Source organism: Lagenorhynchus albirostris, chromosome 4 (assembly GCF_949774975.1).
Source record: "Lagenorhynchus albirostris chromosome 4, mLagAlb1.1, whole genome shotgun sequence".
NCBI classification, from domain to species: Eukaryota; Metazoa; Chordata; class Mammalia; order Artiodactyla; family Delphinidae; genus Lagenorhynchus; species Lagenorhynchus albirostris.
Window position 1 is genome coordinate 18,088,997 of NC_083098.1, and position 27,498 is coordinate 18,116,494.

Consider the following 27,498-nt stretch of genomic DNA (forward strand, 5'->3'; position numbering starts at 1 on the left):
CCTGGTGGGGATGGTAGGGGTGAGGGGGAGTGTGCCATGGAGTGAATGGGGCAGAAGTTGAACCACAACATTTCACTGTGTCCTCGATGTTATTTGGATTTATGAATTATGTAAATGGTTTTATTTTTCAGGCAATTAAAATTTAAAAATTAAATTAAATTAAGAAATCATTTAGATGCCCTCCACTGGGAAGTTCTCAGCGGCTGGACTCTGAACGACCCTCTCTCCTCCCATTTCTTCTCCTTTTACACTCCCTGCAGGGTTGAGTCCTTTATGGCTCTAACCTAGATTTTTCTTACTCTTAATTCAACCAAACACTCTTTCTGAACCTCATTTTCCTCAGACATCAAATAAGCAAACAGAAACAAGCAATCCCAGATTAAGGGCCCTGGCAATGTTGACATTCTATGTATACATGTTTGGCTTCTATACCTTCCTAACTGTATCCCACCACATCCCCACACTTCTTCACACATTCCATGTGTTAATCAAAAAAACAGCCCACAGTTCCAAGGTTCGCTTATTCCCTGCCACCTGCATGCCTTTGCTTTTATCTCAACAGGCCCATGCACATCCAAAATGCCTCTTCCTTCAGCAAGCTCTCTTCGATTTCATCCTGTTGGATACCATCACCCTCTCCTCTGACATCCTGGGATACTTAAAGTATATGTCTCCTGTGACAACATCATTTTCTACCTTATATTTTAATTATTAGTTTACATTTTGTCTATTTCAGACTCTGAGTTCATTTGAGAGAAAGATATTTGCATTGCTGAAATGTACTCTGCCCATCAGAGATGTTTACCAAGAATTTGTTGAACTACTTAATTCATTTAAGAATGTTAATACCGTCAAGGCACAACTTACATCACAAAAGAAATCTTTTCATATTAGAAATTTAATATTAGAATCTAATATTAAAACATCTGAATCAAGTGATCAAGAAGTCATCATTATTTTACAGGACAATATGTTTCTGCGTCAAGGTTTGTCATGAGACATCTAAATCAGTTGCGTCTGGTAATTGCTATCCCATAGGCCTTTAATCTGGAGAGAAGGACCATAAATGTCTGTCTGAGAAAGTGTGTGTTCATTTCTGAGACTGAATGGCACTACCTTCCTAAGTAGGGCAGCAGGGAGACAGCAGAAGAGCTGACTCTGTTTGTCTCATGTTGGTCTTTCTCTCTCTGGCCTCCTGGGTGTAACAGATGCAAAAGAAAGGCTTTGCACAGTTATAGCTAAGCCAGGAGAACCAACCCCAGCGAGGGTTCAGTTAAGCTTCATTAGTTGCTAAATATCTTTTGCAGGTTGTTGCTAAATTAAGTTCTGTAGATTAGTGACTTTCAGTCTTTCCATGCACAAAGCCGACTGTTCTTGCTCCTGTGAGTACTCCCTAAGGAAGTCATAGCCGTGATGATCAATGTGGGCTTGAGAGCTAAACTCAAGACCAGAAGGGTTATCAGGGTAATAGGTTTTTTTTTTTTTAAGTCAGAATATAACATAATGATGTAGAATGCTAGCAGGTATTAAAACACAGGTATCTTTCAAACAAGAACCTTTACAAAAAGATTTACAGAGAAAAGACAGGTGTGTCTGTTGCATCTGCAAGGAAATGATGACATCTGGCAATCAAAGACCAGGGGTAACTGAGAACCTCCTTCCCTGCTTCTCTCAGATTTCACTCTACCTGGAAAGATGTGTCACACTTCTTGTTCCAGGGAGAGTTTCTAAGATTCACAGCAGAACTGTATCTTGCCTTGAATCATAGTTACATTGTCAAGGAAGAAGAATGATGCATACTCAGACATGTTTTGCTGAATTTGTTAAAAAGCATCTCAATTTTGAGTTCAGCACTTACTGGAAAGCAATATAAAAATATGTATTCAAAGTTTTAAAATGTGCCTGTACTTTTTTTTTTTTTTTTTTTTGCGGTACGCGGGCCTCTCACTGTTGTGGCCTCTCCCGTTGCGCAGCACAGGCTCCGGACGCGCAGGCTCAGCGGTCATGGTTCACGGGCCCAGCCGCTCTGCGGCATGTGGGATCCTCCCGGACCGGGGCACAAACCCGTGTCCCCTGCATCGGCAGGCGGACTCTCAACCACTGCGCCACCAGGGAAGCCCAATGTGCCTGTACTTTAACCAAGAAATTGCACTTCTGGAAATTTAACCTAAAGAAACAGTTCCAGATTTGCTCCAAATATGTACTTCTAAGAATATTTGCATGAGAACTGTTTGTAAGAGTTAAGAGTCAGAAATAACCTCAATGCCCAACAATAGAGGATTGGTTACATCAATTATAGCCCAGCCATATGCTTGAGTATTATGCAACTCTTTAGAGGGATGTTATAGAAAAAGTATCATTGCAATTAAAAGATATTCACTATACATTCTTAACTTGAAACATAATATGTAAGTTACACACTGTTAAAAAAACTCAACAGCTAAAATGTATTCAATATTTACTATGTACTAGCATTTTGGTGCAACTTCATATTTAACTCTAAAACAGTTCTATGAAGTAGATATTACTATTACCTTCATTTTACAAATGATGAGTGTTCTCAAGGTCTTATGATAGTCAACAGCAGAGCCACAGGAAAAAAGAGGGAGAGAGGGAGAGAAAACTCAGAAGGGAGAGATAAATGAGGATACGACATTGAAAATGATCTGCTGCAAGATGTTAAAAGTTGATCTCTCTGATTGTATGGGATTGTGTGAATTTTGTTGTTTTCTTCTTTTTGTGCATATATTCTGTGATTTTTTTCCTCTAAGGGGCCTGAGTTGATTTCATAATTAGAATTGCTTAGTCTCTCAAGTGTCTTTTCTTCTCCTTGGTCCTTTTCAGGATGGCCTCACATTTACAGGAAGGAGCTCTGGCTCACGTGACCTCATGGTTGGGGGAATGGTGGGTAAGACATGAATCCACACAGAGTCCTCTAGATCTTGCCACGCTCAGCTGCAGAGTGGCTGGTCTCAGGTGCTCCTTGGACCAGTGAACACTGAGGTGCAATGAGTCTTAGCTGACTTTTTGGATAAAGTCTTCCATTGCCACATGGTCTTTGGCCACTGGGATCCTCATTCTCAGTGACCGCTTCTTCCCAACCCCAGGCTCTACAGATCAATGATGTTCTAAGAACAACTGTGCTCCTATAAGTCAGCACCTGGGCACATCTGCACCACATGAATAATCTGTGTAAACTGGAGTATTACCTCTTTTTTTATTGTGTTGAGAACAGATAACATGAGATCTACCCTCTTAGCAAAATTTTGAGTGCACTTAAACACAATGTTGTATGGCAGATCCCTAAAACTTACTCATCTTACATTACTGAAACTTTATATCCATTTCCCCCACTCCCTAAGCCCTGGCAACCATCACTCTACTTTCTGCTTCTATAAGTTTGACCATTTTAGATAAGAGGTTTTATCTCTTAAGCTCACTCCTGCTGGTACCCTTCCACCATCTCTCCAAATCTTGTTGGAAGTGGTCCCAAGGTTGGCTTCTCTTAGAGCCTTGTAGCTTTTCTCCAGCACACTCAAGGATGTAGGACTCCTCTGGGTTGTTCTTTCTCCGTCACCCTCTGAAAGCTCCTTTCTTCCCCCTCAGTCCATCCCCCTTAGAAGGAGGAAGGCTTTCCTCCCTTCTTCATTCTATCAGATCGGGACTTTGCTTAAAGCCATCTTTATGAACAAGTGCAGCTAGCCTGGTTCTTGATATGCTAAAGGTGAGTATAAAGGAATTTTATAATTTTCTTTCTCCAAAATGCCTAGCTTTCAAAATTATCATTACAAAATCATATTTTGGATGCCAGAAGAGGAATATTAATTCTTTCTTTCTCTTGATATTCCTGATGCTACAATTTGAAACCTTCCTAAGTGAATCAGTCAGAGGTAGCAAATGGATTCCTTTGGAGGATATAGGGGAGCTCGGTTCAGGAAAATTCAAACACATAATATTTGTATTTCCCTAGTACATTGCTATAGAAAAGATTGAAATTTGGCATAAAGATTGTGTAATTAGGGAACAGGACAAATTATGAGGACTTTCAAAGTTATAGAAAAAAATCTAAATTAGTGGAGGCTTAAGAAAAATGATCAGATATTTTGTCTTCCTATAAAGCTCTGGGAAAAATATTCTGAGAACATCCTCTGAGAGTGCTAAGTAGTGGTGTACTCTGAATGTGAGTTAGAACAGAAAGGCAAATTTGGAAATGGCCACACAAAAGTACTAGTGAAATAAGTAGGATACTTCGAAACAAAAGTCCGTGAAGCCAACTCAGAAGTAAGAGGAACTAAAAGAGATGACAGTGGAGAACCACATGTAACCACCTGTCACGAAAGCTGTCAAGAAGGAGGAGCCTGAGCTTTGAGGTCGCACAGAACACAAATTAAATGCAGCTTTGCTAGTTACTGATGATACGACAACTGGAAGTGACCAAACTCCTCCCTCACCCACAGTTACCTCATCTGAAAGATGGAGAGGGTAATACCTAATTCAATGAGATGTACAGAGAATAAAAATTAGGTAATGAGTCAATAAGAGTAAATAATGTATGTAAATTTCTCACAGCAGTGCGTGGCATAGAATAGATGTTCAGTAAACAGTGGCTAAATAAAACGCATCATCACCACCACCATCACCGCCACCATCATTAGAAAAGGTATCGTATGAAAAACTAGAAAAAGACTCCCGGTCCAGGCCTAGAGGAATCTGTTAGAGGTCATGACACAGATGATGAGTGAGAGCCACAAAAGAAAATGGGAGATAAACCAGACACTTAAGGAACTCTGAGAGAAGGTAAAAGGAGAATGGGGGTGCATGTGGGATCCTTATGGATATGCAGACAGGCGTGATAGTAAAATCAGACTCCATGCAGCTGAATTCAGAAAGGTCATCTTGCTTCCTCTGCTTTGAGCCACACAGCTCTGAAGGAAGAGGGAAGAAGCTGGGAGGAAGAAGAGGAGAAAAAAATAGTGTCCGCTATATTTGGATTTTCCCAATTGCGGTAAGAGCCGTGAATCCTGTAAGCGTCCTCCACAAAGGTAGCTTCAATATCCAGGCATGAAGCCCCTTCTGAGCACAGGATATGTTGCAGCCTGGCTGTTCTCATGCTGCTTCTGCACAGGGCCTGCTTTTCCCCTTCTTCTCTTCATTTCCTCATCTTCCTGCGCAAGGCAGTTTTAACTATTGAAAAATCTTTACTAATTGCTCTGGCTGGTGCCGTGCTGGGGACAAGGCTCCTGACACACGTGGGTGGGCACAGTGGCTTACCACTCGGGATGGGTGTTTCAAGGAAAGGAGAGATGCCACAGTGAGGCTTCCTCTGGGAAAGCCTTCCGTCTGGCACAGGATCTAGGAGAGGTGTTCCAATACTTGCCCCCTGTTTAAGCCTGCGATTTGCTGTTGTTTCACTGCGGTTCTTCGAGTCTGTGGAGCCTGTTTCTAGCCTAGAGCGTGGCAGGCCCAGCCCCCGTGATGAGTGTGTGGGTGAATGGCTGCCTCCCTCTTTGTCTCTCTGTGCTCTCCTCTCCAGGAGCCCCACACAACTACGCGACCGAAGAGCAGATGTGTCTGCAGGCTGCTTTTTGGTCTACTTCTCTGCCAGGCAGGACAGCTCTATGTAGGAACATTCTATCCTGGCGTGAGTAAAAGCTTGCTTACCTCTCCCAGCAGACCAAGGTATATGTCTGTTCCCACACCACATACAGTTTCACAGCTGGGTGGCTCTAATGATAACAGAGAATTATTTTTGATCTACATTAATATTATTCTTTGCCTACAATGTCTTCTTAGAAGGATATTGTTAGGAAAGGGGGGCTGAATTATCTCATCTTCATCTATGCATTTCTGTATGTACAGAGGTTCAGGAAAAAGCAATTTTGCACATTCAGAGAACTTGGAAATGAATGTTTGCATTATTTATACTATAAAAATGCTTTTCTCCTGTAATACAACTCCAGAAATCCTTTACTCAAATCATTTACTATGATGTAAATATTGTGGCTAAAAGTACTAGCCTTTGGCTTATTCTGTCCTCCAAGTCTCAAAAGTATCTCTTCATTTAATTAATGCCTCAGTCTCAAATCACACTTATTAGCATACGAAAATACTGGCCAGGTTCAGATCCCCGAAGTCTTCTGAAACTCAAACACAGCATTAAAATCCAAAGTCAGCTTAATTGATTAGCAATCCTTATTTGTTAAGGGCCTGCTAGTTTTGTTCCATTCCACTCAGTTCAACAAGTGGAATGTGCCTTGCCAGGCAGAGGGGAGACAAAGATGCCCTCAGACACCTGATCGTCTCCTGGGGACAGCTGGAGGACAAACATGTCATTTCAACCCGATGCCTGAGTGCTCCGGCTAGTCCTCCCACCGGTTGCTATGGGAACACAGAGAGGGAACAATTTAGCAGTCTGCAGTTTGGAGAGATCTGGAGGAATTCTCCACCAGACCTAAGATGTGAAAGATGTGTAGAAATTCATCAGGCCAGGGGAGAGGATGGACACCTGCATTCCAGCAAAGGAATTTACCCCCTCATGTGATGTATGAGTGAGGAAATGACAGTAGATGAGGCCAGAGAAGTTTTAGGTTACTCATAAAACATTGCTAGAGTCAAGCATTTTGACCTACAGAAATGACAATTTCATATGGTTCCACCACCTATCAGAGGGAGACAGTCACAGACAACTTTGTATTAATTCCAGGTTGAAGAATTTGCACTTTTTCTTGCTTGGGGTGGGAAAGTAATGAAGAATTGTAACTAGATGAGTTTCAAACTTTACTCTTTTTTGTTTCTGCAGTGCCCCTTCTCTCCTGAGCAAACACCTTGTTGCTTCACTTAGAATATTTCTGTGAGAAAGAGAGTCCCATGCCTAAAGCCTGCTCAGCTGGCAAGGGCACCTCATCTCCCTAAGGAGCGCTCACATTAATGATAGGTCTTTCTTGCTGCTCGAAATTAAAAGAAAAAAATTGCTGACATTTCTATAATGCTTTTTAGGTTATTTTATGTACATCATTACACAGCTTTAAATATGTAACATGTATTTAAATTTACATTGTATTCAAATTTAAATTTACATTGTATTCAAATTTAAATTACATTGTAATTACATATTTAAATATGTAAATTATAATACAAAAAATTATTTAATTACAATATCTGTACATTTCCCAATTACCAAGAACTTTCCATAGGTGTATAATAACCACTTCCTATAACTGCAGTATCAAGTTTTCACTATTTTCCTTTCCTTTTTATTTCATCTGGAATGTGTCCTGTCCTTCCAGTTGGCTCTTCTGAATCTTTACAAATCTCTGACTTAGGCATTTCCACTAGATCAATAACCCCATTCATGCAAATGTGATTCTGTGTGTTTCTTTTCCTCCTTCAATTTGCTCACACCTGACCAATTTGTATTCAAAGAATTCAGAGACCCTGCATTGTTCTTTCCTCCAGCCTTCTCCATCTTTTGGTCAGAGTATGCTGTAGGCCCTGAATGCTTCACTGCCTGTAGCCAGCAGAGGGCTATGTGAGTTTTCCATGTATTTCTGCCGTCTAAGCCCCTCTATTTCCTGAGCTCATGCCTCATCCTCAAGTCCACTCCTTCCTAAGGCTCTTCTTTATACAGTATAAAGCAGTTGTTTGGAGCTCCTTTTATCCATTTATCTGACAAAGACTGTTTGTTGAGCTTATATTATGTGCCAGGCACAGGTGTGTTACCTCTATGTATCCAATGATGAACAAAATAGACATCATCCAGATCTCAAGGAGCAATAAGGAAATAAATGTTGTTTCAATTGGGTTAAGTGTCAGGAAGGAAATAACCAAGGATCACTGAAGAGAATAAAAGAGGAGACCTACTTAGAATGGTCAAGAAAGACTTCTTAATGAAATGTCATTATAGCTGGGATCCTAACAATTTTTCTATGATACACTTCCCTGATTTTCTCTTTGGGGACTTTTACCCTTGTCCTTCATTCACCTCCTAGGATTCTTTCATAGAGGTGCCTTTCTCTGTTAGCAAATCTCCTAGACTAACACACCCTTGCCCACACCTTTTTGCAGAACTGGAAAAACTTGCTTTCCTTGTTGTCATCTCTTGCCTTAGAAATAAAAGAGTGCTATCCTCTGGTGGCCTACACATGGCTACACGAGCCGCCAACCGTGCTCTACTATGTGGTCAAAATAAGATCCCCTCTATAGATGACCCCACCACCCAGGCAAACTTGGCCATTGGGAGAGAGATTTGGCACCAGACGCCACGTGACCAATTTTATCCTGTTTTCTGAAAACTTTTCTGATCCAGTCCTAAGATCTTTTTTCCACATTTTGATTTCCGAATTTCTTCTGCTGCCTCATCCCCTCTGAATGGCATATCAAGATTCCCTTTAACCATCCTCCACGTGTATAATACATCTTTAATGGCTTGAAGCTCCTTTGTTCCCTGGACTCTTAGCTTTGGGAAGCAGAAGAGCACAGTGGTTAAGCACACAGCCATGCACCTGAACCCACACTTTACCACTTCTTCCTAAATGACATCTTGGGTGATATTATTAACTTCATCCTCCCCTTTCCACAGTTTACAGCACACTGTAATGTAAAACTTTTTCTGATAGTTTTACTGGTGCTCTTGGGTTGGCCAAAAAGTTCATTCGGGGTTTTCCAGAAGATGTTACAGAAAAACCCGAATGAACTTTTTGGCCAGCCCAGTATTAACTTATCACACCAGATTTAACCACAGCATAATACTGTTTAAAACCCCTAATCAGTTCTGAAAGAGGATGAGAAGTTTTTTTTTTTCCCCTAACTGTCAATGGCTCTTTTTATCATTCCCTTTCCTTGATAAAATAAAGCTAATAAATGTAAAACAAATCTAATTTCTTTGCTGTTCCAATGGGTGTGGGTTCCCCTCACACCCATTCAACAAGATTTGTTCCAGCAGTAAAATTCTATTCTTCCACACATCTCTTCTTCCTTCACAGAATTTGAAGTGCTACAACCATTCCTTTGGTTTTATCTCAATGGAATTAATAATCAAAGTACTCAGTGCCTTGCTGTGGCCAATGTACGTTGTCTGCTTTCCTAGTAAATCCAGAGAGTCATGCTTTCTACATAAAAATGAAATTCCAAACAATACTAAAACCGTTATACTTTAGTAGGATGCTAAGGATAAATAGTAATAGATTTCTTAATCTCCAAAGGTTGAACCATATTCTAAACTTGATGAGAGACAGTTAGAAATTCTGTATTTTAAAACATATGTCCTGCAGAAGTTTCAGAAATGATTTTAAGCATCCAGCCTCTTCTGGTTCAAGATGTCCCCAAAAGCCCCTGAGCTCATCCTGCCCCTTTTGAAGGACTTCTCTGGCGGCTACTTTCCTCTCCATCATGTGACTCACAAGAGTAAAAACTGTGCCTTCCTTAAAGTCTCTCCCATTGAGATTCTATGAATGTTACTCATGCTGGGTAAGGAACCATCCACAAATTATTTAAGCTGTCGTTGGTGTGAGAGTTGTTGTTGGAATATTTTTGGTCTTTAATCAAATATATTTTTAAGCAACAATTCAGTTTTATTTTTGGTTTCTAAAGGATTTTTAGGAATCAGGGTGATCAAGAGACTGTTCTAGCAGTTGAAGCTTCCGACTTGATTTCAATGGCTTCCGAGATGTATTTGCCAAGTGAGACCATGGTGGGAGACAAAAGAGATACATGACCTCAGCCCTAAAAATGCCTGCCTTCTGGCAGCGACGATCAAACTAACTAGCATCTTTAAGACAGTGAGAGGCCAAGAAATGCAAATTGGGTGGTACTGATGAGAAGTGTAAGAGCAGTTCAGAGAAAAGACAGAAGTGTGGTCTGCAAAATCAGGGAAGGCCTCAGGGAAAGAAGCAGTATTTTAGACTGAACTTTAGCAGTGCTTGGGATTAGGGTTGATAGGGTAGGCAGGAAGGCACTGTAGTCAAGAGAAATAGCATAGGCAAAAGCATGGACATCTCTCCTGGAATTCTCAATGGAGGAGAAAAATCTTCAGCCTCCAGCCTTTCCCTCCAAGATGTGTGGGTGCCTGGCCCTCACAGGACTCTGAAAGCACCCCAACACTGAGGCCCATGTGTGTCAAGTGAGAGAAGACGTGACATCTATCTCCAGAATACTTGTGAGCAGTCTCTTGATTTTTTTCCATTAGATTTTGAAAAAAATAAATGAGCAAATGTCAGATTCAAATAGATCCCCCAAGAAAGATAATTTTAATTGACTGTTTGGGACTGGAAGCCTGTCTGGGCACGTATAAGCACACAGATATCAGTTACCTTTGCTTACTGAGGAGGAGAACGTGTCTAAACAAAGCTTCTGCTAGCCAAACTGATTTAAAATGACACGGTCTTCCTCCGCAGCCTCAGGGATTAGCGAGCGCGACAGGCCCAAGATCACCTTCTCTACAGATGGCTTCTGAGGACATCTGTACTTAATTAACTGTCACAGTCGATGGCTACATCTGAACCTGATATTCTGTCCCAAAAGAAACACGAAGTTATAATAGTACAACGCCGTTGAGCTCAGGACCTGGAGAAAGTGACTCCAGGCTATCTGTCCCGGGTTCAATGACTTTTGGAACGACGCTGGGTCTCTCTGAGCTCCCGTGTAACTCTAAGTAAGTCAGGCAAAGGTACAACTTACTATGCTTTCTTATTGCTGTGTTATTACTTTTTCAATTTGTCAAGCATGTTTACTGAGCATTTATTTAGTCTGTGCAAGGCTCTCTGCAAATGTTTGAGGGAAAAAGGGAAACACAAAGGTGAACGAGGCAACTGATGTCTTCAACCAGTGTAAAATCTTCTCTGGTATCTCAGTAGGGCAGAGTAAGTCTGAGGCCATGAGACAGGTACAGAATATGCCAAGGGAAGCAGGGAGTCGAGTGATTAATTCTGAGGGAAAGTATCAGGGATGACTCCTCATAAGTATCTTTTGACTTGTATTTGGCAGAACAGACAGTATTCTGACTGGGAAGAGAAACATTCGACCATACTGGAAGTGTGTTAACAGAAGTACCAGAATATGCAAATGCAAGGTGTATTTGGAAAGGATCGGGAGCCCGGTGTGGTTGGAGGGGATATAATGTAAAATATGTTTTCCAAAGTAGGTTGAAGTTAGATGACGGGGAAGTCGAACGCCTGGCTAAAGAGATGTAACTTTTTCTATATACAAATAATAAAGAGTGACTCAAAGTTTTGAGGAGGATATAGCATGTAAACACAGTATGTAAATATTAGTATGTGAAGGATGGCAGAATATGCCACCCCAAAATAGGCCACTTGGGCATGTGGATTATTTTGAGCTGAAGGCAACTGAGAAAAAGCAGACACGAGAAAAGCTCCCCACTCTCCTCTTATTTGTCAGTCTAACTTACAGGGCCCCATTCAATAATCCTAAGATGGGTGGAAAGAAAATAACTTTTCCTTCCCCTACATATGCTATCAGGAATGGGAATGCTGGACGGGAGATTTTTAAAAAGGCCAGTTAGGACTAGCATTCACCTTATTCCTAGAGTGAGATGATGGAGGCCTGACCTGGACCAGAGAGGTTGAGAAGGACTAAAAAAGAGGCTGATTCAGTACAAGGTACAGAGAGGAGGAGAGCATGGCCCCGAATCTAGCTGGAGTTGATGTTTGAATGCCATCTTCCACCACACTTTTCACTAACATCCCATCTCATGGATGGGACCTCAACCCTATTCACAAGTAAAGAAACTTAAATTTACAGACCTTCTAGAACTTTCCAGACCACAACTAGCTATGAGTAGACTAAGGCTGGCCAAGGATCTGATTTCAAATCCAGTAACTGGGAGAATAAAAATAGTTGCAAATGAGGAGGAGGGAAATAACCAGAACCAGGTCATGAAGGGAGACACTGAGAGACACACTTGCTCTTCAGCTGCCTGGTGACCATCAGGGTAGCGGTCACCCAGGGGTGATGAGAGATACTCCCTCGTTCTCTCACAGCATTTGACAGAGGTGACGGCTGCTAGTGCAGATATTTGGGAACACTTAGGGTGGTCTTTTGTTTGTTTTCTGTTCCTCTGTTTGGAAAGTTAACAATTGGGGAAATATAAGTTTCAGTTCTGGTGAACCTTCCAAACTAAAGACAAGAAGAAGGAGAATATTCTGAGATCAAATTTCTTCTAGAAAACTTCAGCAGAGTGTAGAGGCAAACGTTATGGGAAATCTCGTAACAGAGATACAAAGGGCACGAGCATTTGTCTTTTAAGCGGGGAGACCAGGTCTTTGGCCTGATGGCATGGGATGAGGTTCATTTATTTTAATTACATCTACTAAGACCCTTATCTACATAAGCAATTGCTTTTGGCCAATTAGAAAGCGTTATGCCTTCCTTGAATGCCATCTTGAAACATGCTCTTTCCCAAAGATTATGAGGAGGGGGACTTGTGATCTTGGGGAGCTCCAAAGAGGTGGTCCCCCAAGAACACACCTCTGCTCTGAGAAGCCTGTAGGTCTTGCCTCAGGAACAGAACGGGCAGCAGCCCTTTGACCAAAGAGCTCATTCAGGAATGGCGGAAGTAAAGCAATTCAGTGGAATTCGTGCTGAAGAGTTTCAAATTCCTCTGAGAGAAAGTTAATGCGCTCGTGTATTTCCAGAGCAATTATTAAAGATTTTATTGGTTGAAAACTTTTAAAAGATTCAGATTACTGGAATTAATACCTTTAAGTGATCTTGCCCAGCATCTAGATAATCAACTTGAACAACTTCGGTAATAACATTTGCTTTTACTCCTTCGAAAACACTTGTAAAACACGATTTGGAAAATACACTCTCGAATGACAAACACAGAAATATAAAGCAAATTTGGTACCCAGATGTGGGCATTTTGATATGTTTATTCATAGTTATTATTGAGCAGTGTGTTGATCCAATTGACAATTATGATCATTGTTACCTTCAAAGGAGTATTTACAGCGTAGGATTTCAGAGTAATTGTGTGTGTGTATACGTGAGTTTGTGCGTGTTTGAGGTTTGCCTCAACTTACAGAAGAAGACTTGCATAAATTTGCCTCGTAGGAAACTCTTTGTCCAAAAGGAGTTTTTGATTCCTGTACTATATCATTACCTTACAGTTTGAGGACGATGAAAACATCATCTGAAAGGAAAAACGTGCTTAGGAAATTCGCTACGCCTCTTTTTGATTTTTTAGGTAGTTTCCACAAAGCTGACATGAGGTTTTTTCTTTGTGACTGTTTCTCTTACAAAAGAAATGAACAAATATATGACTGAGAAGATGTTTTTAACAAGAGTGAGTTTTACCGCTGTATGTGATCCTAAAACCAAACATTCTCAAGACACGAACTTCCCAAGCAAGGGGAAACAAACAGTAACATTCTTTGTAAAAATGCCGTCTTGCCACTAATAAGAATGAGTGTTGGTGATTACAGCTAGCCGTGATGCAAATTCCCATGACACAGGGGCAGTGTGACATTAGGCATGGAAAGTACAGACCCTTTCTCAGAGCCTTGGACACCCTCTCCGGTCAAGTCCTCTCTGCCCCAGGCCTCTTTCTGGCTCATTCCCAGCCCACGGCCTCTCATGTGGAACCTTGTTTAAATCTGCCAGCTCCACCGGGTCCTACACTCGGTGGAAACTTATCATCTGCCCATGCTACTTCCCATCCTCCATGCTGGAAGACGCTGCTGACATGTAATACTCCAGACTTCCAGAGTCATTGCCAGGAATTCACTATGTTTCATGGCAGGCGTCCATGAACCACTCTACTCTATAGATGGTCAGGCTGAGTCCCAAGGAGTGAATGACTTGCCCTTTGAAAACAGAGCAGAGGCAGAGCCAGGTTCAGAAGGTAGGAGGGCCCCCCTAAAAAATGGGTCACCCCACATGCAAACTCAGGAAGTGAAAACGTGGCCTCAAGCTCTACGGCAGGGGAGGACTTTTAGTCTGGCTAAATATAGTGACCCGAACTGGAGGACAGCCAGCGCAGGGTACCAGCCTCTCGGGAGCATTCTAGGATCCTTAATTGCCACAGGTGGGCTGCATAGTTCTTTTAAAGCTCGCCTAAAAATAAACCTTCAATGAGTCTAACTCCAAGGGTTGATTGTATTATCATTATACAAATCAGGATGAAAAGAGGTAGTGGTGAGGAAGAGAAAGAAGAAGTAGGTTATTCTTTGGAAATTGGAGGAGGTACCTTCCACGAGTTGCTGGGGAATGATGTTGAAAATCGATATTTTTTTTTGTCTTCTTTTTAAAAATGTCTTACAGACAACTATTGTATTTGCTGTTTACAGCATTCTCTTTGTTGTGTAGAAGGCTGAGAAATGTACCTGTTAATCTGTGATTCCTCACTGCCTGAGGTCTGACCATCTCACCTCTGGAGATGTCTATTTGCAGCCTGGGGCACCAGCCCTAAGCAGGGAAAAGTGAGCCCACCAATAGGCCGGCAAGGTGCCTTCTCCACTCCCTGGGGAGCCCTAACCTCCTTGGGTGCAACAGGAGAACAGGGTGGGAATGAACAAGAGCTTTGGAGCCAGATAGACCCAGAGTTTGAAGCAGGGTTTCACTCTCACTGCCGTTTCTAGATGCAAGCCTTGGGTTTTTGTTTCTACCTCAGAAATAATAAAATACCCAACCTTCAAACAGAGGTCACGAGATCAGATGAGGGAATGGTACAGGGTGGCTTTCAAAGGGCCTGACACGTGATACCGTCAGTCCACTTTTAGGGGTCCTTGCTTAGCATCTAAATAATCACCTTGAACAATTTAGGTAATCGCAGTTACTTTTAGTGCGACTAAAACACTTTTGTTAAACAAGGTTCGGTGCTGAGAATAGAATACTGGGGACAGCATCAGTTTTACAGTGGCAGTGCTTCCATGGGATAACTTGCAGAGAATAACTTATTTTATGACTATCAGAAATACAGAGGGAAGACCTCTTCTTTTTTTAAAATTTAAAATTTTTTTTATTTCTCTTTTTTTTGGCCGTGGTGTGGCATGCGGGATCTTAGTTTCCCACCAGGGATCAAACCTGTGCCACCTGAAGTGGAGGCACAGTGAAGTCCTAAGCACGGGACCAACAGGGAAGTCCCAAGACCTCTTCTTAATTGGTATTTCACATGTCCTCTGATTTTTTTTATTTGACTACCCACTTAAAGTCAAATGAATTTCCTTCCTGGATAGAAGGTGAGTGGATTACCGGGGCCCAACTATGCCGACCTGGCTCCTTGTTACACGTTTGCTATCGGGCATCCTCCATACCGTCATGTGCCTTTTCCCTTCCTGAAAAGCAGAAGCCTTCGTAGCCACATCTATTGTTCTCTTCTTCCCCAAGCTAGTGACTCTCTAGTGTTCTGTGAATTCTTCATCCAGTAACATTGGACTCACGTGGGACCATTTTCTGCTGAGAGATTTCTCCAGACACACAACCTGCAAGCTGAGTTTCCCGGTCCCTGAAAGCCACTTTCTCCTCTCAAACGTGTGCATTTAAATATAATCCTCAATAAACAAACAGTTTATGCCACTACCAGTTGGCCCCTTTTTTTTGTTTGACTGTTTTTATTTCCACCCAAGTCTACTCCTTTGTTTTCTTCCTGTAAAATCTTTTTAAAAACGAAGTTTTACTTGGAGACTTTTAGCTTTCCTGAGGCCGGGGTGGTGAATTTCTATTGGTTGAATTTTGTCGATGTGATTGAAAAATTCTAATTAGAACCCTCTGGGGAGTTTCTCTGCACACGGCTGTATGAAAGAAGAGCTGGAAGGATGACCTGACACACCGGCGAGGATTAAACAGACATGTCACTTTGGGGCTGGGCACAGCTGCCGCAGGTCGTGCCCCAGCCAGTAACCCTGGGACAAAGGTTTGCTGTGATACGTTGTTATATTTTCCTGGGTGCTTAGAAGGAGACCTCTTCAAGGAAGGATTTTGTAGCACTGTTGATTCAGGTGAAATTGGCTGCCTCCCCCAGCTGATTTAGGGGCACCAAGGAGTCCCCGGAAATAATCCCCCTACCTTGTTCTCTGAAAATGGTCCAAGCCTTTCATCTTATAATTAAAAGGTCAAGTGTGGAATCTAAACAACCCTGCTAAAGTCATAGTGTGCCACTTTATAAGAGAGTCACCAACTGGTCAGGGAACGGTCACAGGAGACGCCATGACATCTTAGAAGTCCCCTTAGAAGGAAAAGCTTTGGAGAAGGGAATTTATGAATATGTGCTGTCCCTGGGCCAGTCCAATGAGAGGAAATAGATTTTCTCATTAAGGACATCCAATGAGGAGTCTCAGGACAGCCACTGCCCCGACCCCCCGACTCTCACGGCCCTTGCTTTACCTTAGAGCCTACAATCCACCATGAATGTCTAGCCCTTTGGGCTAAGAATTGTCTTTTTCCCTGAGTGCCTATTTTTGGTTGCTGTTTGCAGATGTAGGGGCTGGGGGTGCTGGCAAGAGAACACCAGGTTGCTTATACTTTTGCTTCTCAAAGTTCGGCCCATGGCCCATCACCTGGGTTGATGTTGATGAGAAATGAAATATTAATGAATTGGAATTAAAGTCTGTATTTTAACAAGGTCCATGGATGACAAATACGCATATTAAAGTTTAGGAAGCACTGACTCGCAGCTTAATGTATACTTATTTTTGTTTTTGTTTTTGCAGTACGCGGGCCTCTCACTGTTGTGGCCTCTCCCGTTGCGGAGCACAGGCTCCGGACGCACAGGCCCAGCAGCCATGGCTCACGGGCCCAGCGCTCTGCGGCATGTGGGATCTTCCCGGACCGGGGCACGAACCCATGTCCCCTGCATCAGCAGGCGGACTCTCAACCACTGCGCCACCAGGGAAGCCCCTAATGTATACTTATTTATTTGGGGTTTGCATGTCGGAAAGACAATGGACCATTTCTGGATGTTGAAAGAGGATATGAGGACACAAGAAAGTGGACCTCATTCTATTCCCTGGTAGATTTCCTTGACTGTCTCCCATCAGCTTGGCTGTCCTAGGTAAAGCCCCTTTACCAGTTTGTCCCCGTGCTGACTCGACCCACACCCTCCACCCGCCAGTGGCCCGGTCCAAGTCACTCCCCATTCTTGTGTCTGTCTCGAGGGTCCTGGAAGGGGAAGGGAGTCTCTCACAGACACTCGGGCCTCTACCTACTGCTCCAGCTGCCGCTCAATTCTTGGGCAGTCTCTGCTTCCAGTCTCTGAAGTTTAATGCTGCTACAGACACAGGTCTCCAACCGCGCATGGGAAAAGTGGACACGTTCCAGACCTCCAAGCCCAGAGCAGCTGTTCTCTCTTCTACTGTCACCTGGAGCGCATTGCCATCTGCTTCATGGTCTCTGATACTCACCTCTTTTTCAGGTAAGAACATCTCCCTCCACGTGGCCACCTCTTTTCTGGAGAGGAGGCCAGGGACAGAGAAGGTTGGGGGAAGAGAGGAGCCTCATGCAAGATGGTGGAGAATGTGATCAGACGGCAAAACTGATCCCCAAGTCATGCTCTGGGGAGGTGCTGAAGAAGACATTCAGCAGAGAGAGACTAGTATTCAACGTGAAGATTTTCTCTGAGCTGTGCTACAGTATGAGTCTCTCTCCATCTCTCCAAGCAAACCTTCAGTAAAGCTTGCTGTCTCCAAATCTTTGGCAGGAGAACTGAAGTTCGAAGGACCACGTGTGGCCAGAGGTCGGGGGTGCAGTGAGGGGAAGCCTCACCTGACCTCAGACGGCAGCCGGCTGGCAAAGTGACCCAGATTTCAGCAGAAGCCAGAGTGGAGAAGAGCAGTAACTACGAAAGTGTAATCTTGGGGAGATCATCGGATTTGCCACAGGATATGGGATGGGGAAGGCTGGAACAAGCACTTTTTAAATGAAAGGAGTGAAAAAGAATAGATACATGTACATGTATAACTGAATCACTTTTCTGTACACCTGAAACTATCACAACATTGTTAATCAACTACACTCCAATATAAAATAAAAAGTTAAATACATAAATTAATTAATTAAAGGAATGAATGCCCCCCAAACGGATGTGGATCACCTAGGAAACAGTTACACTACTGAGTGTCATCGGGCCCTTTCCTTCCAGGACACGAAGTGCAAGAGGGTGAGAGAGATTAGGTTGAGTTGAGGTCAGGAAAAGCCACTGCTACCTGCCTGCATCGAGCCCTGAGGACCCCCTTCGTCACTCCCCGAAATCCAGCTTCTGCCCCTGTCTGTCAGGCATGTGTGTGTCTGAACCCTAAGTCTGGATAAAGTTCAAATTCCCTTTCATGGGACTCCAGGGCCCGCAAATTACCAGTGATATTGAATAATCCCTGACCCCTAAGAAGGCTTGGAGCACACAGGGAGGATCCTCACGGGGAGCCACCACACCCTGACGCCTGCAGAGAGCTGAGTCTCAGCTGAGCTGCAGCCGGGAGACACGGGCACAAGAGAACTTGGGATCACTTAGCTGCCACCGTGCAAGCAGGAAGAGATCCTGGCCTTTCCTGCTTTTAGGAGTTCTCCTTTCTCCCCATCCCCAGCCCACTGCCAGCCAGCACACACAGATGTTTCAAGGGAATGACTGAGCCTACCTGGGTGAAGAATGTTGACAGGTGCAAACATGGACAGCGGGCACGCCATGCCCAGCTTCCTCGGCCCAGGCTTACCGCACTCATCCTTTACCCGCAAGCCCCCAAATCTGTCACCATACCACTCTTGGTCTGCAGGCTCTTCCCTAGTCTCCAAGAGTCCTCAGCCTTTGGAGGGCATAAGAATTACCTGGGGCGATGGTCAAGGATGCAGATTCCGGGCCCTGGGCACGGCTAGGATTTTGAGGCTGTGGACACCCTGGGAGAAGCCCAGCTCCAGTGCTTGGTCTTGGTTATCCAGTGCGCTAACTCCAAGCTCCCCGCCCTCCAGGGTCTTCTGGAGCCATTAATTTTTCCTTCTACATGGTCTTTGGATCCTTAAATTCCCTTCAGCTTCATCCTTTCTACTTCTGGTATATTATTGTTTTAACAGTCACCTATTTCATCAATTTAGCCAAGGGCCCTCTTTTTTAGTTTCCCTGATCCCTTCATTTTTCTTTTCTGAAACCCTCTTCTAGTTCCTCATAATTCTGCCCTTCCTCCTGCTTTCTCACTCCACTTAACCTTCTAGAAAAAAAATCACCTTTGTAATAGTCCCCTTAATATAGACCAAAAAGACCAAAATAAAACACAATTACATTTTAAGGGAAACTTCTCTTTATTATCATTAGAATGTTTAAAATACCAAAGACCTCACATTTACATAGTTAACCAGAGACCTATAGGCCAGAAAGGAGCAGTGACAAACAATCTACTTCAAAATTCTTGCTGTGGCCAAATCATGTTCTCTGTCAATGAGCGCCACTCTCAATTTGTTGCTGCATGCAAGTTTCCTCTAGTTGTGGCGAGCGGGGATTACTCTTCATTGCAGTGCGTGGGCTTCTCATTGCGGTGGCCTCTCTTTGTTGCAGAGCACGGGCTCTAGGCGCACGGGCTTCAGTAGTTGTGGCATGTGGGCTCAGTAGCTGTGGCTCGCCGGCTCTAGGGCGCAGGTTCAGTAGTTGTGGTGCATGGGCTTTAGCTGCTCCGCGGCATGTGGGATCTTCCCGGACCAGGGCTCGAACCCGTGTCCCCTGCATTGGCAGGCGTATTCGTAACCACTGGGCCACTAGGGAAGTCCCTGAAATGTAACTTCATTCCGTGAAAGGATTCTGCTCTAGCCGTTTAATAGTTAACAGTTAATAATAAAAGACTTCTACTTTAGCAGTTTGATAGTCACCCACATGCTTTATTTTACATGAAAAATTAGATGCTTTGAAGATTTATATTTACTAACTGGGGCGGGGGGAAGTAAGTGCTTAAAATATATTGTAATTGCAGGAACAAAAATCATTTCTAGGTATACAATTGAAGTTTTAGGTTCAAATCTCTTTTTACTCATTCAAATCCTTTTGGTAAGGGTCGGAAAGCTTTAAAGGCAAGGAGGGCAGAATAATGAACGGAACCATTTAAAGCCCGATGAGGGAGGTAATGAACGTTACTTGAATCATTTAATGGTTTGGTTTTTAGTATATCTTCTACAAATGAGGTGTTGGGTAGTAGTGCTTAAATTCGGCTTCTTTAATAAAGAGCTATGCATACTTTTATAGATAAGAGGAAAAAGCAATGGATCTAATCTCCGCTCTGGATGAAGCAGCCGCCGCAGAACCCCCTAACCGGTACGGTATGACTGCCACCTAGTGGCGGCATATCCTCACCACAGGAGTCCTGCCCAGTGGAGGTGAAGGAGAGGGGGGGCCGAAAGCTCCCCGATGGCAGGGCTGATCTGCAAGTTAAAGCACCCGGTAACTAGAATAAAGTTATATTTTTCTATCATGTCAACTCTTACAGCTTCTATCATAAGGTCTATTTTAAGAAATATACTTTTATTGATTCAGTTTCAAAAAGAGTTATATAAGGACATGAAACCTTGGTTTTCACTTGAGAGTTTATCTTCATTCCATGCAGGCTCCAAATGGACAAATAATATATATCATATGTGTGTGTGTGTGTTTGTGTGTGTGTGTGTGTTTGCATGTCATATATAAAATATAAATTTGTATGAATTTAATTCTAGCCCAGAAAGCATTTTGTGACTTAAAAACACTGAAGTTTGCTGGCTTTTGAATCACTGGAATCAGTAAGGAAAGAACCGTGAGCTAAGTCAGATTCACTCAGCTCCACCACTGACCAGCTGCCGGACCTCAGACAAGTACTTTATTATGTTCCAACCCATTTGCCCAACGTGTTAAACAGGGGAGTTGAAATAGATTCTCTCTAAGATGCTCTCCACGAAAAGTTCTAAGACCTCTCCTGTTGATTAATTTCCACCCTAAGGGGGACCAAACATTTTGAAATTATAGCTGAGCTACTCCATTCCCTCTGCACTCCCCATTGCCACTCCCACAGCATTATGGGTGATTTCAAGGCTGACCCATTTTCATAACCTGGTTCTGCCCTGGAGCCTCCAGAGAAGCTAGAATATCTCAGAAATATCTCAGCTGGCCAGCTGGTCAAATAATTTTTGCTCTTTGCTATTTGCCCCTATTAGTTAGTACAGCAATCTTTTCAAATGAACTCAGACCAAGACAAAAAGTATTAAAATAAGGCCCACAAGATCTAAAGGTGTGTAACCTGACATAGTTTCACTTTGTTGAGGTAGCAGCTAAATTTTGCAAGCTGGAAAACAAAAGCTGGTGTGTTTGAGGTTTCACTTCAGTCCGTGCTTTCACTATTCAGCAATCAGTGCAAAGACAGTTAAGCATGACCTTTCCATACAGACGGTGCCACCCTTCACCAGCTCAAAGAGCACCTGTCCCGTTAACCCTCGAAGGCAGATGTTTGCTTATTTTTGAGACCTAGTCTGTTAAAATGGCAGAGAGCGCTGAAGTAAGGACTTTGCGGAAGGGAACATAATATCACTTAATCTGCTTGCACTACTTGAGAACAAAGTCATACTGCCGTTCTAGGAAATTAGTCGGAGACACATAAAACAAAGCACTCTTCTTAAACCACATGTACACGTGCTTTCTTAAAATTATTACAAACACCGCTCTATTTGAAGGCATATTGATCACAGCGATAAGAGGTGTTCTGTTGAATGCAATGGTCCCCAGCTTCAACACAAAGCATAATGCGTACTGCTTGTGGGCAGGAGAGCTTCAGCAACCCTGCAGGATTGTTCCAGAAAGTCCGAATATCTCAAAGTTTAAAGGAATCTTAAAAGCGATTTCCTCCAAATACAAGAATCCCTGTATCAGTAGCTACAAAGGCAGGGTAAATGAGGGGGTGAGAGCAATCCAACCCCAAGGATAGCCAGTAAGAAATGAGAAACAATGATAAACCCCATGAGAAGTCAGCCACCAGCAATTCCGAACGACCTCAGTGATAAGATGCTCCTCTTGGCAGGGGTAGGCCATCCCCACTCCCCAGACCCACCCTACCCCATCCCCTGCTTTCTACCCTGTCTGACCTCTGATTTAATGTTAGGTGACTAAGAGCACGCTCCTTTCTAATTTTTTAAAAAGAGGTTTTCTACTTCATATCTCCTAATTATCGAAGTGATATTTTATATCTTAGAAGATACACAAAGAATATTAAGAAGCATTTAAGAAATTGTCAGGCTTCCCGGGTGACGCAGTGGTTGGGAGTCCACCTGCCGATGCAGGGGACGCGGGTTCGTGTCCCGGTCCGGGAAGATCCCACATGCCACGGAGCGGCTGGGCCCGTGAGCCATGGCCGCTGAGCCTGCGCGTCCGGAGCCTGTGCGCCGCAGCGGGAGAGGCCACAGCAGTGAGAGGCCCCAGTACCAGAAAAAAAAAAAAAAAAAAGTCATGCAGTGTCACCTCTACCCCAGGCTTAGCTGACACCACCACTTGGCTGCTTTGTATTTCTCAATGACTAAAATTTACCTTTATGAACTATTTCCTGAGCGTCTGAGAGCCTACACCTTGGGTCTGCTGATGCTATTTTTTCAGAACTTTAAATCACTGAGGAAACCATATTTTCTGTAGGAATGCTTAGGAAAGTAAAATCCAACGTGTTTATATCCTTCCTTTCCCCTTCAGAGAAAATCTTTTCATTTGTTTCTGGTTTTCTGCTCTCCTGAGAGAGGAAGGGATTAGAGTGAAGTTTATACCTGGAAGTTGGCGAGTTATAGCCGCATACAGACAGCTTTATCCAATAAAGAAGCTAGGACTGGTTATCTAGACGAGAGAAGAAAACGAAATAGGGTCCCAGTTAATTCAAGACAACCAATTGCCTTGGCCTTTGATACTGTAGTAAGTGATCACATAATTGTGGCAGAGAACACAGAAGTGGCAGCTTGAAATAAAACTCTAGCTGGCATACTTTTTTTTTTTTTTTTTTTTTTTTTTTTTGTGGTACGCGGGCCTCTCACTGCTGCGGCCTCTCCCGTCGCGGAGCACAGGCTCCGGACGCGCAGGCTCAGCGGCCATGGCTCACGGGCCCAGCCGCTCCGTGGCACAGCGGGACCTTCCCGGACCAGGGCACGAAGCCGTGTCCCCTGCATCGGCAGGCGGACTCTCAACCACTGCGCCACCAGGGAAGCCCCAGCTGGCATACTTTTAAAAGCAATATGGCAGCTGTGAGCTGGCCACAGAATTAGGAGGAGAGCTGGAAGACTTCCCTTTGGAAAGTCGGCCTGCAGCTGAGAAACAATGGTTAGTTCTTTCTTCCTCTGCTGTTCCTCTGTTCCAATTTAATATGAAATGATAATTTCTTCTTTTTTCATGGGTGGGGAGAACAGCCAGTGGGAAACAGAGTAAGGGTCCCTCAACCCCAAGCTATGGTAACCTCAGTCCATGGTATTCCCAAGCCATGGTTTCCCTTTACAGCATGTATCCTTTCTTTCCCACCAGCATCAATGATGGAGAAGAGATCATGCTTATGTAACAGTTAACAGTTAACCAACCAAAGGAGCTAAAGGACCATTCCCTCTGTGCTGTGAAGAGCATGAGTAGAGCTGCCATTGCCAGGTAAGCAGGTGTGAAGCAACGCTGTGATATGTGAGCTTTCTGTAGAGACGAATAAATTAGGAAAAGATTTAAAAGTGTCTTCAGCCCGGAGGAATGGATCAGGAAGATGAGGTACGTATATACAGTGGAGTATTAGCCATAAAAAAGAACAAAATAATGCCATTTGCAGTGACATAGGTGGACCTAGAGTTTGTCATACTGAGTAAAGTAAGTCAGACAGAGAAAGACAAATATCATGTAATATCGCTTATATGTAGAATCTGAAAAAAGGGTACAAATGAACCTATTTACAAAACAGAAATAGAGTCACAGATGTAGAAAACAAACTTATGGTTACCAAGGGGGAAAGAAGGGAAGGGATAAACTGGGAGATTGGGATCGACATATATACATTACTATACATAAAATAGATAACTAATAAGGACCTACTGTATAGCACAGGGAACTCTACTCAATACTCTGTAATGGCCTATATGGGAAAAGAATCTTAAAAAGAGTGGATATATGTATATATATATAACTGATTCACTTTGCTGTACACCTGAAACTAGCACAACATTGTAAATCAACTATACTCCAATAAAAATTAATTTAAAAAAATTTTAAAAAGAAAAAGTTTCTTGAAAAATTATAAGAAAAAAAACCACATGGAACTATTTCTTTTGAAAAAGTTCTTCTTAGAGTAGTCCCAAATGTTAGAAATTCAAATCTGGGGAATTCCCTGGCAGTCCAGTGGTTAGGACTTGGTGCTTTCACTGCTGGGGCCCAGGTTCAATCCCTGACCAGGGAACTAAGATCCTGAAAAAAAGAAAAAGAAAAGAAAATTCAAATCTGGACAAAATAGCTCTCCCTGAAGCCTCTTTATGAGAAAATTGATGATTTGAGTGTGATAGTCATCCCGACGATGACTATCTTGATAACATTTATAACATTTCTTGAAAAAAAAATATTTTTCCAACAAAAAATAAGATGTTCCAAAATTGTTAAAACGCTCGATTGTGCCCATTTCTATGTGCAATACAGTGTGGAAAGAATTCAGTTCCATGAACAAGCATCATTGAAAATAGAATAATGAAATAAATAAGAAGTGAACTATGTGCTTTTAAAAAATATTCTTTGTGCTTGTTTGCAAAGTGTTTGAAAGCAAAAGTAGCAGTTTCTTTAATTAAAAGAAATAATGTAGCATGTGACCCATCTAATATAAAAAATATTACCAAATATTTTATGACTGTCCAGCATTTTACTGAAACCATCTAGTAATTCTGCGGCAACTGGTTCCCCTATGACGCTGAAAGCATGCGGACTTAGTGGAGCAGAGGGGTGGGAGGGGTCCTGGGGAACACGGAATAAGTGACAAAAAGAAGGAATGACATCAAAGGAAAGGACAACAGATGGGATAGCAAAATGAGAAAGGGAGGGGACAGGAAGATTGAAGGGGATGAGCGTCATACAGAGTGAAGTAAGTCAGAAAGAGAAAAACAAATACCGTATGCTAACACATATATATGGAATCTAAAAAAAAAAAAGTTCTGAAGAACCTAGGGGCAGGACAGGAATAAAGATGCAGACGTAGAGAATGGACTTGAGGACACGGGGAGGGGAATGGTAAGCTGGGACGAAGTGAGAGAGTGGCATGGACATATATACACTAGCAAATGTAAAATAGATAGCTAGTGGGAAGCAGCCACATAGAACAGGGAGGTCAGCTTGGTGCTTTGTGACCACCTAGAGGGGTGGGATGGGGAGGGTGGGAGGGAGACGCAAGAGGGAGGAGATATGGGGATATATGTATGCATATGGCTGATTCACTTTGTTAAACAGCAGGAACTAACACAACATTGTAAAGCAGTTATAAAGATGTTTAAAAAAGTAAAAAATAAAAATATGTTTTTTAAAAAAAGAAAAGGGGATGAGGGTTGTCTTAGTAAATTCTGCTACTTTCCTAAAAAAAAAGTTAAGCAAAAGAACAACCAGAATTTGCTTAAACAGGAACGGAATAGTTACTAAAACCCTGAACAAAGAGTTGTAGAAAGGAAACAAGAACTCTGCCCGGCTCTCCCCCTATCTCTGCTGTGTTCACATTCAGCACCTTCCTGGCCAGGACTGGCCTCTGCTGCAGGTGGACACTGTGCTTCTCTCCGAACTGTAGCCAAGAGAATTTTAAACGTTGATGTACCATAATCAGAGCTCAGTCTCCACTCAGGAATCTCTCCCTGGCAGGCAGAGTAAGCCAGGGTCTCACACATCACTGACAAACAGATCATAGGGAAGGACTGTAAGAAAAGCTGGAATAATGCCAGGTGCCGACCAGCCCCTCCTCTTGGAACAGCTCTGCTATCTTGGTTTCCTATAAAGCGGTCTCCTCGAACTTTAACTCGCACAGGAGTCAACTTGGGGATCTTGTTTAAATGCAAATACTGGTTCAGAGGCGCTGGGATGAACCCAAATTCTGCATTCTAACAAGCTCCTGGGGACCCTGCTGGTCCTCAAGACACACTGGGAGAAGTGAGTTATAGAGCACCCAGGTGAACCTTGAGTGAGTCAGGTGTGAAGAGGGAGAGACAGAGAGAGAACAAGCGAGAGAGAGAAGCATACTCTCTCCTGCAGGTTACATACACAGAACACAGGAAGCAACATATGTTCTTTGTTCATTCATTACGGTACTTTGTCCAATTCCCCAGCATTCAGAGTGATGACAGTTTCCCTTCTGGACTTTTCGGCAGCTGGCATTCTCTACACATGAGTCTGGACCCAGAGCAATACCAGCTGTGAATAAGCCCAGGGAAGGAAGTGGAACTCGAAGACTCCAGGAGTTCTAACCTGCCCTGTTAGCTGGGCACCTGGCTGGCCCCCCTGCAGCTTTTCCTACCTTCTTCTCACCCAATCCTTCTTCCACGGAGGAACGATAATTGTCTCTGAATCGTGCTCAACCTGAACGTCAAGGGTATGCTGGAAAGCTTAGGTGATTGAAGCAGAACTACTGAGAAAGTGCTAAAAGCCAGACTTCCTGATGGAAGCTAGTGGCTTGAGTCTGATTTCTTTACCCCTTTGAAAGATGTTCCAGATCCAGAAGCTTCCTCGACGTTCCTTATGTTTGTGTGTGAGACGGAAGGTGTAGGTGATGGAGTGCCTCCTGGACAAACCGGAGGCAAATAGCACTAAGGAAAAACTATGCTTTGGCCTCACGAAGAGAGTTGGAATTAAGAGTCACTCTCAGTTGGAGCAGTTTGATCTTTATTTCCTTTGCCAGAAGCTGCGTGCGGCAGGATGCAGTGTGGGTGTCCTCAGAGGTGCTACCTAGCTTTGCATGTTTCCTGACGGAGGCAGCACTCCTGCCAGCACCTAAGTGGGGAGTGTCGGTGGGAGGAGTAAGCAGGTTTCACTTCCTTGCTGGTTGGAGACTCAGCTACAGCTGGCTTCTCTCTCAGCGGGGAGAGGAGGGCGTGAGGGGCAGCAGGACGTGTCTCTCTCTGCCTCTCACCCAGAGCACCTCGCAGGGGCTTAGCGGACGCGAGGGGTGCGAATGGGCAGAGCAGAATCTCCAGAAGGGAAAATGAGCATCCAGGATCCTTCAGATCTGTGGAGCAGGTCGGACGGAGAAGCTGAGCTGCTCCAGGACTTGGGGTAAGTGGGCAGGTCCCCTTTTCCAGGTGCTTGTTGGGTGAACCTTAACTCCTCACCCCTACGCAAATGCTCATCTTGATGAACGATTCTCTTTAGCACTCCTTCTCTCTGACACCCCAATCTTCTATCCTTTCCACTTTACTCATCTGTGTCTGTGGGGGCCCAATTCCATTGTGAAAGTATGGATTACCTTTCCACATGTGAAAACAAGTAGGTGGAGAAAATGGGACAAAAAAATCAAATGCTGGATGTTCTTTGAGATTTTAGGGACAGAATTGGGCTGTAGTCGCGGTTGTTGCTGGGTTTCCTTGTTATTG

The 27,498-nt window shown here is 43.3% G+C and overlaps 2 protein-coding genes across 2 annotated transcripts in view; one reads left to right on the top strand and one right to left on the bottom strand.

The window, feature by feature from the left end:
• LAMTOR3 (late endosomal/lysosomal adaptor, MAPK and MTOR activator 3) overlaps positions 1-27,498 on the bottom strand; it is a 125,120-nt gene that overhangs the window by 22,722 nt on the left and 74,900 nt on the right. The gene's annotated exons all lie outside the window — the stretch shown is intronic.
• The window catches only part of DAPP1 (dual adaptor of phosphotyrosine and 3-phosphoinositides 1), a 60,156-nt gene continuing 59,637 nt past the window's right edge, over positions 26,980-27,498 (top strand). The window contains exon 1 of the mRNA XM_060147613.1: positions 26,980-27,181. Within this exon, the coding sequence (XP_060003596.1) occupies positions 27,081-27,181 (101 nt within the window). The 5' untranslated portion in view covers positions 26,980-27,080. The remainder of the gene's footprint in view (positions 27,182-27,498) is intronic.